Source organism: Heloderma suspectum, chromosome 8 (genome assembly GCF_057233095.1).
Source record: "Heloderma suspectum isolate Gila_16-S chromosome 8, 16-S_ref, whole genome shotgun sequence".
In the NCBI taxonomy this organism is placed as follows: Eukaryota; Metazoa; Chordata; class Lepidosauria; order Squamata; family Helodermatidae; genus Heloderma; species Heloderma suspectum.
The window spans coordinates 1,024,298-1,036,727 of record NC_139465.1 but is presented as its reverse complement, the minus strand read 5'-3'; the positions used below and the strand labels follow the sequence as shown (position 1 = coordinate 1,036,727).

The following is a 12,430-nucleotide window of genomic DNA, read 5'->3' as shown; positions in this document are numbered from 1 at the left end:
ACTGGACCAGCACTGTATTCCATTATGGTCCCTAGCAGCACGGGTAGGACAAGGAACGATGGAGGCGGGGAATTACAGTTTGGCCAGTAAGGAGCAGGGAGGGTGTTCAGATAATGGCAGGGCAGTCTTTGGAGGCCTAAACACAATGGGGTGAAGCCGATTTCAGTGGCACAAGGTTGGTCTCTTGCGGGGCTGAATGGATAGATTTAGAGCAATATCAGGAGAAAGTCAGAGTGGGCATATTACCTGTTCCACAGACGCAGGGAAAGTAAAGAGTTTCACTTCCTGGTTGGTCCTAGTCACTTGGAAATTTGCAGAGTGATGGCTGCTCTGGTCACAATTCCAAAATGGGGTAACGACCCTAATCTTGAAAGCCACTGTGTGCAAGTTGGTCTTTTTAGTTTTTCCCTGAAAAATTGGGAAAATGGAATAATTTTGGTTTATGAAATATTTTCTTTCAAAATGATGAATAGAACGTTTAAGACAAGGTGTTCATATATTGCTGGCCTTTACTGCCCACAAATGTTTTCTAAAAGCTATGTAATGAGAATACTTTTACTGGAAGAATAGAGATGTAATATTTCTGGAAATTTTGAAGCCATGGGGAAAAATAGGTTTCTCTAATCCTCTCTGTAAGATACCCAGCATAGTTATATCTGCCTTTCCTTATTAAAAATTATTGATCCAATTCAGGGGTCTCCAACGTAGCAGCCGCAAGGCCAAGCTGAGGTGCCCCCCAAGCTATTTTTGCTCCGTATATAAGCCTATGGAGCAATTTCTCTTAGGCTTGTATAGGGAGCAAAAAAGGACCCGTGCCAAAAAACATCTAAAGGTATGTGTGAAGTACACACCCCACCAAGGACCTTTGGGGTCTCTGGATTCCTGGTGGGGGTGCGCCTCGCCCGTCCTCCAGCTGATTTTTGGCAGGGGGGCTTTTTCTCGCCCCATGCAAATGAATGGAGAAATTGCTCCATTCAGTTGCATGGGGATGGGAAGAGAGGGAGAGAAAAAGAAGAGCCAGAGAGAGAGAGAGGGTAGGGGGAGAAAGAGAGAAAGAGGAGCCAGAGACAGGAAGGAAGAGCAGCCAGAGAGACAGATGGAAGAAGAGAAAGAAAGAGGAGCCGGGGGCGGGGGGGAGCCAGAAAGGGAGAACGGAAGAAAGAATAGCTAGAGAGAGAGAGAGAGAGAAACCAGAGTGGGTAGCATGCACACAGGGTGCACTTTCATATATGTGCACCCTCCCCCAAGATAATATTTCTGTGATTGGCCCCCCACCCTCCTACAGCATTTCTAATATGTGAGAGTCTTCCCAAACTAAATAAGCTTCCAGTAGCTCTTTCTTCAGACCAGATCTCCCTAAACTCCACTGCAACCAATTCCTCACACACAGGAACAGATGCTGTACAGCAGTCTTCCTCTGCCTTCAGCTCTTCCTGGTTCTTCTGGGATTTAGGATGATTCAGATGTTTCAGGGACTACTTGCTGAAGCCCTTAAAATGCATTATTTATAACTTGATTTACTCATAAAATCTTCATGTTTAGTATATTAAATTTAAAAGTATACTTTATTCAGATAATAGCACATTTACTGGGTTTACTTTTAAATCTTCTTAATTTTAATGATAGGAACAACTTAGCCACTGTCACCGTGCCTTACAGACACCCAAACTAGTTCAGTATGGGGCTGCTTCTTTTTGAAAATTCTGGAACTGGTCCAGAATGTTGACTAGGTTGAGCTGCAGGGAATGTATGAGGCCAATCTTAAGTCTACTTTGTTGTCTTCCAGGAGGTTTCCAGGCTCAGTTCAGAGTGCCTGTTTGACTGTTAAAATACGAAATGGTCTGGGCCCCAGATTGCCATCTTCCATATGAACCTTCCAATAGGTTTAACATCTTCCTTAGTGGGAATGCCCTGCTCCGAGTCCCTCTGCCATCTGGGTTATCTGCTTTTGGGGCCTTTTCAGCAGCAGCACCAGGGATGGCCACGGTAGTCCATGCATTGGTAACTTCACGTTTTAGCTGAGCTTTTCTATTCATTATGATGTATTTAAATGTTTGGTTTGTAAACTGCTTAGAGATATTTTTTAGATACAGTAAGCGAGATATAAATTGATTACTTAAATAAATAAATGGACAGACACACAGACAGACAGGCAGACTGTGGAACTCTCTCCTTGGGAAGGCTTACTGTGCCCCTTTCTTCATTGGCTTTTACACTCTTTAAATGCAAGATAAAGATACTGCTTTTCCAGAGAACCTATGGGGTCTCAAGTTTTAAGGGGTTCCTTCGTTTGGCTGCTGGTGAATCCATTAAGTTGTTTCTGTTCTGCGTTCGTTGTTGTTGTTTCAAATTGTACTTGGATTTTATATTTGTGACCCACGGAGATAGTTATAGTCAAGAGATAGGATATAATATTTAAATAAGTTGTGGGAGGCCTTCGGGTACAATAGTTTAAGAGTGGGGAGGCAGGGGGCTCCAGGATCTGGGCTGTAATGGAGCTGTGAATAGTAGAGGCTGGGGGGGGGGTGATGAGAGGAGGGGAGGGCTTTAGGTTCCCAGTCCCTGCTCTCTCTAACTGAAGATCATTGATTTTACGGGAAACCATGTTTACAGACAGTGCACTGATCGACCTGTATAGTTGACTTCTGCCTCCTTAAGTAAGAGCTACCTTTTCCGTAATGACTGGTTGATGGAGAGAGATGAAGTAGTGCTGGATGCAGAGAAGGAATTTGGACAAGAACATTGGTCCATCGCAACAAATCTGTCACATAGTGCATTTGTTAGGTGGTTCAGAGGTGAGCTGAGATGCCCAGTCTCTGTTCTGGATGATGGGTTCGGGCCCAGACAGTTCACAGGGTCAGCAGTTGCAGCCAACCTGTGGCCCCTTCAGTGTTCAGGAGCTTCAAATGGTGATAGCTGTGGAAGCTCCCGTGATCTTTGAAGGGAGACATAGCCACTGTATGTGGGCATTGCTCCTGGGACCTTTTGCTGGTAGCCAATAAGGACAGAAGGGGTGAAGGCTAGGGAACAGACTGTGCTTCCTTCCTTGGTTAGCTTGCTAGGGAGCGGGGGAGGGGGCAGTCAGAGCAGCCGGGAGGCCAAAGAGCCCACCAATTAATTGGGAAGCATTTGCAGGTTTCTCTGGCCTGGCCTGGCCTGGTCTGCAGAGGAGATTGGCTTTCCTGTCAATAAACAAGTCCCTAGTGCAGCATCAAAGCCGCAGTCCTTTATCAATCGCGGCCTCCTCTTCCCGCTTGTTCCTGTAACTTACCAAGCATTTATGACATTGATTTTACAATCAGGCTGTTAACCCTCCCGCCCCATCAGCTCTGCCAGCCTTGCTGGTCCAAACTGTCAATCAGGTGGCTCAGGGCCAATAGGATAGATTTGCAGTAGTAGCTCTGCTGGGAGTGCCAGGTTTGTGTCCTCTTGGTTTTTGATCTCGAGGAGCCTATTGTGTATTTCTCACCTGCCCCAATAAAACTTCTTAGTTGACCCTTCAGTGCAGTTCAAAAGCAGGGAATCTGTCAACGGGCTGCTGAGTTTTCTGGCCCAGGAAGGTTAGAGACACAGATTCAAGATACTGCAGAGCAGCTAGAGGAGCCAGAAAGGGACCTGTCCATAAAAGAACCATGACTGGAAGGGAGCTGAACAAGGCTCCCTCAGAGGAGCTGTGTTGCCTCCTGTCATCGGAAGAAGGCTAAGCAGCACTGTGCGTAACTGCTGCTGGACAGCTTGGTTGAGGGACAGCAGAGCAAGCTACCAAGGGGAATTCTCAACTTGGGGCAAAGACTTGGGGCTTCTGACCTCTCTGTCATTGTTGGGGTCCTGAAGACTCTGGGGTCCCTTCTAGCCAAAGGATTTGTTAGTAATGGAAATCTGAAAAGTATGGGAGAAGTGTAAGTATTTAGGGCACTTGGAGAATGCCTGTGGATAAGTGTGTGTGTGTGTGTGTGTGTGTGTGTGAGAGAGAGAGAGAGAGAGAGAGAGCGCCGGTGACAATCCCAGTTGCTGTTGGTGGTGAAATGGGAGCTGTTGTCACTCAGAAGTTGCCTCACAGCCACTGGGGCTTCCCTGCTTTCTTTGGCTCCAGCCTCTGAACAGCCCTAGAAAGGAAGCAGGAAGTGACTGCAGACAGGCTAGTCAAGAGCTCCTTACCTGTGCTGTGTTGGTTGCTTTTGCCTTGCTTCCTCCTGCCTTTTTCTGTATCTTACCCAGTGTCTTACCTGTTTTATGCCCTGCATTCTGGCTCCTCTTCTCCCCCCCCCCCAGCTGTTGACAGAAAGGACTTGCCAGTCTGCAGGTAATCAGGCTTGGCCAGTGTGTGCTAAAAGTGCTGCCTATCAACCTCTGGGACCCATTGGGCTCCAGCAGGTATCCTGTGGGATGAAAATGTGCTCAGAATATTCCAAGATGGCTGTGAGCAGTAACAGGGAGAGGCTTGAGTGGTTCTGTCTTATTATTTCTGCAGTGCCATCTACATGTATGTTCCATCCTCTGCTTGCAAAGTGATCAGGTTGCACATATCTTTTAGAACAAATACTCTTGACCCGCTTGGCTGAACTGGTCATGAAACTGCTGTGGGTGGCAGTGGTTAAAGTAGGACCTTTTGGAATGAGGCCTGATCCTGTGGGTCCATAGTAAGGCTGTGAGTGTGAAGAGGTGCAGTGCAGGAGCACCTTACTTGGGCTGTGGTCCTGGGGAGTCAGTGCTGCACAGCATTCTCTTGTGTTGGCTTGCCCGTAGTCATTGGGGTGGGCGCTTGGCGTGCTGCCTTCATAAAGGGGCAGCCCGTGATTGGCTTTCTCTTACCATTGGCACACTGCAGTTTCATAGTTCAGAGCCCTCAGTGATTTGACATCTGCTCAGATTCAACCTTGTCCAGGGACTTTATGAGACAAAGGGCAAGCTGAAGCTTCCTTCAGTAGGCCCTGGGATGGATCTGCAATGGACTCCTTGCAGTTGTCGTCTCCAGTTCTCATGAGGTGACAATAACCTTCGGGAGACAGAGGTGCTTTTTCGTATGTGGAGGGGTGTGGGCTTTGCAAGAGGCACTGCCCTGCTGCTTTGGCTTTTGTGGTGCTGATGGGTTTCAGGATCTTTCAGAACTTCTGCCCATCCGTGCTTTCCTCCCTCTGTGTTTTCCAGGCTTGGCAATGGGCAGTAGCTGCTCTTTTGGGTGTGATGGGCTGTGTGCATGTCATGACTGCTCTGTGTGGAAATGTGGTCTGTGCTCCTCGTGACTGACCTGCCTCTCTCTTTCTCTCTCCCTTCCCTCTTTGTCTGCCTTTAGGTCCGAGCCATACTGGGTGCAATGAACACTCCATGCAGGCCTCGGCATGGAAGGCTGTGACTCGCCTGTCATCTTGGGGAAGGACAATGGGTGTGCTATCCCTCAGCACCAGCCATGGACTGAACTTGGTAGCGCTCGCCTTCCCAGCAAACCTAGTAACATGGAGCCGTCTGTAGCGCTGAAGCATGGAGCCCTAGACAACCGGCGGGCTTCTTTCACTGAGCACTCCCCAGAAAGCGCTGTCCCCTCTGGCTCCATTGCCGAGCCAGACAGCAAGGAGGTCTGCTGCAGCGAATGCTCCACCTCCTTCGCCAGCTTGCAGACCTACATGGAGCACCACTGCCCCAGCGCCCGTCCGCTTCTCCCTCTGCAGGAAGGCTGTGGGAGCGACACTGGCGAGGACGGAGACGAGGAAAGCGACGTGGAGAACCTGGCAGGGGAGATCGTCTACCAGCCGGACGGCTCGGCGTACATTGTTGAAAGCATCAGTCAGCTGATCCAAAGTGCGGGGGTCTGTGGGGCTGGCACCAGCAGTGGGACGCTCCCTGCACTCTTCATGAGCTCCGCTGCCAGCACGGGGGGCAAGCCAGGCGAGGCCACGTCAGCTGCACCTGCCTACCCACAGATCATCAACACTTTCCACATAGCCTCATCCTTTGGGAAGTGGTTTGAGGGCTCAGACCAGGCCTTCCCGAATACCTCAGCCCTGACGGGGGTCAGCCCTGTCTTGCACAGCTTCCGTGTTTTTGATGTGCGCCACAAAAGCAACAAGGATTACCTGAACAGTGACGGTTCTGCCAAAAGTTCCTGTGTATCCAAAGATGTTCCCAACAATGTGGACCTGTCCAAATTTGATAGCTTTGTGCTCTATGGGAAGCGGAAGCCCATTCTGATGTGTTTCTTGTGCAAGCTCTCCTTTGGGTATGTCCGCTCTTTTGTGACCCATGCGGTGCATGATCATCGAATGACTCTGAGTGAGGAGGAGCGGAAAATTCTTAGCAATAAGAACATCTCCGCTATCATTCAAGGGATAGGCAAAGACAAGGAACCCCTTGTAAGCTTTTTGGAACCAAAAAACAAAAACTTTCCACACCCTTTAGTTTCCACAGCTAACCTCATAGGCCCTGGACGTAGTTTCTATGGCAAATTCAGTGGGATTCGCATGGAAGGGGAAGAGGGTGCCCAGGTTGGGTCTGCCAGTGGAGCAGAACAGCCCCAGTCAGGCCTCTTGGGACCTGGGGCCCTCTTGAACCTCGGAGGGCTAACGAGCTCAGCTTTGAAGACACCAATTACCTCAGTTCCCCTGGGCCCACTGGCTTCCAGTCCTACCATATCCTCTGAGGGGAAGGACCCTGGGGTATTAGAGTGTGAGCAGCAAGACCTGGCTGACCCAGACAGCCTCTCAGAGAAAGCAGAGCCAGCTGAGGAGGAGGAGGAGGAAGACGAGGAGGAGGAGGAGGAGGAGGAGGAAGACGAGGATGACATGGAGGAGTGCAAAGGGCTGTTCCCAAGCGAGCTGGAGGATGAACTGGAGGAAAGGCCTCCCGAGGAGTCTGGGGCTGTGGCAGGCAGCAGCAGCAACAAAAAGGACCTTGCTCTCTCAAACCAAAGCATTTCTCCCTTAATGCCTACCGTGCTTCAGACGATGTCCAGGGGCACGGCTTCTTCTAGTTCTAATTCTGCTTCTTCCTTTGTCTTCGATGGTGCAAGCAGGAGGAATTGTTTAAGCTTTAACAGTGAGGGTAGTGAGGGCGGCGGCGGGCGGCTGGACTTCGGCGATGAAAGTGCCAATAAAGACAGTGCTGCAGTACCAGAGCCAAATGAGCGCATGGAGGGTGAGGAGGGGGTCTGCCTCTCCCATCACCAGCATGGGGGCCCCTTCTGTGAACTTGGGGGTGGGGAGTGCCCCTCGGGGAGCGGCGTGGAGTGCCCCAAGTGCGACACTATCCTGGGCTCCTCGCGGTCGCTCGGCGGCCACATGACCATGACGCACTCGCGCAACTCGTGCAAGACGCTCAAGTGCCCCAAGTGCAACTGGCACTACAAGTACCAGCAGACCCTCGAGGCTCACATGAAGGAGAAGCATCCGGAGCCGGGGGGCGCGTGCGCCTACTGCCGAAGTGGGCAGCCCCACCCCCGGCTGGCGAGGGGTGAGAGCTACACGTGTGGCTACAAGCCTTTCCGCTGCGAGGTTTGTAACTACTCCACTACTACCAAAGGAAACCTCAGTATTCATATGCAGTCTGACAAGCATCTCAACAACATGCAGACCCTGCAGAACGGAGGTGGGGAGCAAGTTTTCAGCCACACTGCTGGGGCTGCTGCGGCGGCGGCTGCAGCCGCCGCCGCAGCAGCAAACATGGGTAGCAGCTGTGGGGCCCCCTCCCCCACCAAACCAAAAAGCAAACCTACCTGGCGGTGTGAAGTGTGTGACTATGAGACCAATGTCGCCAGGAACCTTCGCATCCATATGACCAGTGAGAAGCACATGCATAACATGATGCTGCTTCAGCAGAACATGAGCCAAATGCAGCACAACCGCCACTTGGGCCTGGGCAGCCTGCCTGCTGAGGCTGAGTTGTACCAGTACTACCTGGCACAGAATATGACCCTGCCCAACCTGAAGATGGACAGCACTGCCTCTGATGCTCAGTTCATGATGAGCGGCTTCCAGCTGGACCCCACCAACACAATAGCATCCCTGGCCCCATCTCTAGGTGAGATGAACTGTGTTTGGGCTGTGATTCTCTGTGTGGGGTTGCACCTGTGTGCACTCCGTCGGGGCCTGCCATTGGGAGGAGCCAGCTTTTGCTTGCCAGAAAGGCGCCATGAATGAAAGGAAAGGCGTGGCTTTCGTGGCTCATGAGAAGTGCTCAACATTTTTCTCTTTTGTAGACAGCATGTTTATGTCACTTTGCAGACATGTTGTGAGTCTTGGTAATGTCAGTAAGGTGATGCTGAGGACAGAATGCCATGAGGGCCCCTCAGGCATGTACGTATTAGAGAAGCTTCGTGTTGTATCTCTCTGTCAGCAGGCCACACCTGTGAGTGAGAGTGTGTGTGTGCATTGTGCATTTTACACACACATTCATAGACGTGTATATAGACACACACACGTTCATGTATACATATATGTGCACACGTGGTTTTGAGGAAGATTTGGGATTTGCAAACTTCCCTATCTTCAGCCAGGGGGCAGAAGTGGTTTCAGAGGCTCCGCCTTTAGTGGGGGGGAGGAGCTGAGCACAGTGCAGAATCTGTCTGATAACTCCTGAAAACTTTCCTCTGTGTTGCACACCTTCGACAGCTGCTCTAAATGTTTCCCTGTCACCACGAGGGCTAGAAGCATGTTTAGGAAGGAAACAGGCAAAATGCAGCTTCAGGTTTGTTCCATGTGCATGTGGCATGCAACAGCTCTGGCTGTACTTGTGAAGTGACAGATGACGCGTATCTTTGGCATTGGCTGGAGACCTAAACAGTGAAGTGAAACACACACCCCTTTTGTCTAGCAGTTGTCAGGAAAGCAACTCAGCTGGAGTCTAACCTGGTATTTATAAATGTTAACGATTGCCTGAATCATGCTAGCTGCCCTCTTGGCAGATTGAGTATTTATCTCCATTTTCTACCTGAGTGGTGGTAAGAGTTGAAGCGATCGTGTTTGTACAGGGAATTCGCCCAATCAGGTTTGCACTGCAGACGCATTGGCAAAAAGTTGCATTTCTACAATCGGATTTCTGGAAGAGCTAGTGTGATGCATTCAAGTCAGGAGGGCTTATTGTAGCACCACCCTTTGTATTCTTATTATTATTCTGTTCTCCCACATTATAATAATGGTAGTTTCTTAGCACAATCTCACTGTTAGAAATGCCTATGTTTAATTCTGTAATTAAGTCTGACATTAGTGGCTTAGGGAATGCTTTTTCCACTTTCAAATGTACTTAGGTGAAGTGCTTTCAGTAGGGTTGAGTGAAAGCGTTCTCCTAATGAAGAAGCTTGTAGGGTTCTTTAACTTCATGGGCAGTTTGCTAGCTATTTGGATGTTCATAGAAAAATCAGATCTGTGTTTTTGTAGGGAAGACTTTTGTTGAAATTTGGGCCTAGAAATATATATCATTAACAGTTTTTGCTGCTTTGGAGGAGATTGGACATCTCTTGAATTCCAGTATTGAATACCTAAGTCAATATTTTATGTAAATTGTGAAACAACATTCTGAGCATAGCAGACTGGCAAGATGCTCTTAGTTGAATGTAATTGTCAATCTACTTCCTGACTTCTCATGACCCCTCTGATTAGCAAAGCAGTTTCTCCCCCTCTCTATGGATGGGTCTAATGTTGTAAATAAGGCTAGCCTGGGGTTGCATCATCAGTGAAGCTGTGTTTGGACAGAGGGGAGGAGGATGTCCAAGAAGGGTTGTCTTTGGTTCTGGAGGAGTGTTGGCCACAGTTTGATGGGAGAAAAAGGGATGGTGGTGGCAAAGGCTGGCTGACATCATTTTCTCCTTTTATGTCTCCTGCCAGTAGATGTATTCATATTGGGAGTTCTTCAGGGGACAAAGGACTTTCCTTGCCCTATATAAAGCAATGACTATTAGTATAACCTGCTCTAAAAATATTGGAGGGGGAGAGGGAGAAAGATAAATAATGCATATGAGATTTCTTCCACTGATCTAAGCATCAGATGCAGATGAGAAAGACTTTTCCTTTGTGTCTCATTGTGTTTGAAATTCTGAGATACCCTTCCTTTTGTGGACTACAAACTTCTCAAAGAGCTGCATTTATAATCTGTTCATGCAAAGTCTCATGTCTAACAGATTCTGTAGAAATTCCATTTTATATTGGACATCTTGTCAAATGTCAAAAAGCATTGCAAACTCCATTGTTCAGTGACGGGGTCCAAAACTTGGCATTGCTGCTTTTTAGGCAGTGAGAATTGATGGCAAAAGTTGCTGTAGACTGCATTACTACAATAACTAAGAAACCATATGAGAAGAAGAGCTGGTCTTTAAAGGGCTAAAAGTGTCTAAAGAGCAAGGAGGATTGTAAGGCCCCACATTGGCCCATGGGAGAAGGACAATGCTGGGAAGCTGCTGAGGGGTGGCTGGAGAGTAGAAAGACCACAACAAAGTTTCCATGCCCAACAGTGCAAACAATATTTTCCTTGCATGGGATGAATTGAGGCAGGGGGTATATATGTGCATGCTCGTGTAAAACGCTGATATGTGTAATTATGTATAGAAGGCTGCATGGAAATAATGAACTGTGCACATGGGGGATGGGTGAGAAAATGTATTTTAAGTAAGGCACTTTATGATCAATTCCTCTTATTGGATTCCCACTCACTTGCTCCTCTTTTTTGTTTCCTGCTGCCCTTTTAATGTGCTGTATAAGCTTCTTGTCATACCTATGTGAGAGTAGGATGCCTGTTTCCATTTTAAAGATGGGAAGCTGAGATGGAGAATTACCCATGGCTGAACAAGAATTTGAACCCAGGGTTAGGCCATTGTGCTCTCTGCTGGAATCCATGCATGTTTGGAATGCTCTTGGCTCTTTTCTGTTTGCTTGCCCACCCAATAGCTCTCTGGGCTAAACCGTGCTTCCTACCTGATCCCCTCTCCTGAAAAGGCAAAACTCTGATCTTGCTCCTGCTTTGACAAATGGGCTAGGAAGGGTAACACCGATTCGTTTCAGGCCCTGTGTCAAAGCATAGTTTGCATTCGTGCTGGCTTAGAATCTGAACCATAGTTTGGTTTTCCGACGGTATAGCTGGCAAGTCATGGTTTAGACTGCCTGGTCCTTCCTGCCTGTCCCCTTGCCTGAAAAGGCAAAACTACCACAAGGCATAATGATGGCCACCAATTTGGATGGCTTTAAAAGGGGGCTGGGCAAATTCCTGGAGGAGAAGGCTATCCATGGCTCCTAGTCCTGATGGCTATGTGCTGCCTCCAGTATCAGAGGCAGTATGCTTATGTACACCAGTTGCTGGGGAACATGGGTGGGAGGGTGCTGTTGTGCTCTTGTCCTGCTTGTGGGTTTTCTGGCTGACAGCTGGTTGGCCACTGTGTGAACAGAATGCTGGACTAGATGGATCCTTGGTCTGATCCAGCATAGCTCTTCTTATGTTCTTAAAGCTGCTTGCCTGTATCTACTTCAGTTTTCCCTTCTCTCAACACTCAGCTTCATAGGTTTACAGCCATTTCCATGATGCAGCAGTCTTTGGAGTCCAGGCAATGGCTAAACCTGTGGTTTGTCAATTCAGACCTCACAGTAAACTGTAGTTAAGCTTTCTTAACCGTGGTTTGGTGTGATGTCCAGATTGTGCCAATGTCTTCCTGGCCTGATGAGGGGTACTAGGGCTTTTATCCTCAGTTTGGTGCACCCAAGGGGCAGAAGACATGGCTGGTGACTAGAGATGTAAAATTGCTGGAAACCTTGAAGCCATGGAAGAAAACTGGGGTTGGGGGTCAGGGGATTTTGGGGGAAATTAAATATATGAAGTATTGGTTTTCTACGTGTACTTTATGAACATGAAATGTATTATGTATAAAGTAGTACATTACATTGTAGCTTAGTATATGAAATGTAAAAGTAAAAATGCCTTGATTTTTATTCAAACAATAATTACAAATATACCCAAGGTCACAGATGAAACTACAAATTGCTGAACCATAATGTACTAAATGTATCTTAATTTTGCCAGGCGGGAAAATGGGAATAAAATAAAAGCTGAAAGCAGAAGCCATTAACATTGCAGTAAACAAAAGAAAGGGTTTATTAACTGGGCTTAGAAAGTATGTAGACCTTAGTGTGATCATGCAGAAACAGAAGGAACTTATAACTATGAGAGAGCACTCAGAAAATAATCGTCCCTGTAATGTAATAATTAAGCAGTAATAACAAATCTGGATTTTCAGTTAATCTTTATAACAGCATTGAACTCTTCAGTAGTATATCACCATGCATGCTAAAGCTATAATCCTCTGCACGGTTACATAGGAGTAAGTCCCGCTGAACTCAGTAACCTTTTTTTCTGTGTAAACATGGATACCAATTGGATTGCAATTTGCAAGTGACATAGCTAATTTTGTCTATAGTTACAATCTTAAACTCATGTCTGTTTAATTTATAGCCCAGTCCAT

At 47.8% G+C, this 12,430-nt stretch overlaps 1 protein-coding gene across 1 annotated transcript in view; it reads left to right on the top strand.

Annotated features, from left to right (window-relative positions):
- ZFHX3 (zinc finger homeobox 3) overlaps positions 1–12,430 on the top strand; it is a 226,003-nt gene that overhangs the window by 73,723 nt on the left and 139,850 nt on the right. The window contains exon 2 of the mRNA XM_084812478.1: positions 5,294–8,010. Within this exon, the coding sequence (XP_084668604.1) occupies positions 5,340–8,010 (2,671 nt within the window). The 5' untranslated portion in view covers positions 5,294–5,339. The remainder of the gene's footprint in view (positions 1–5,293; positions 8,011–12,430) is intronic.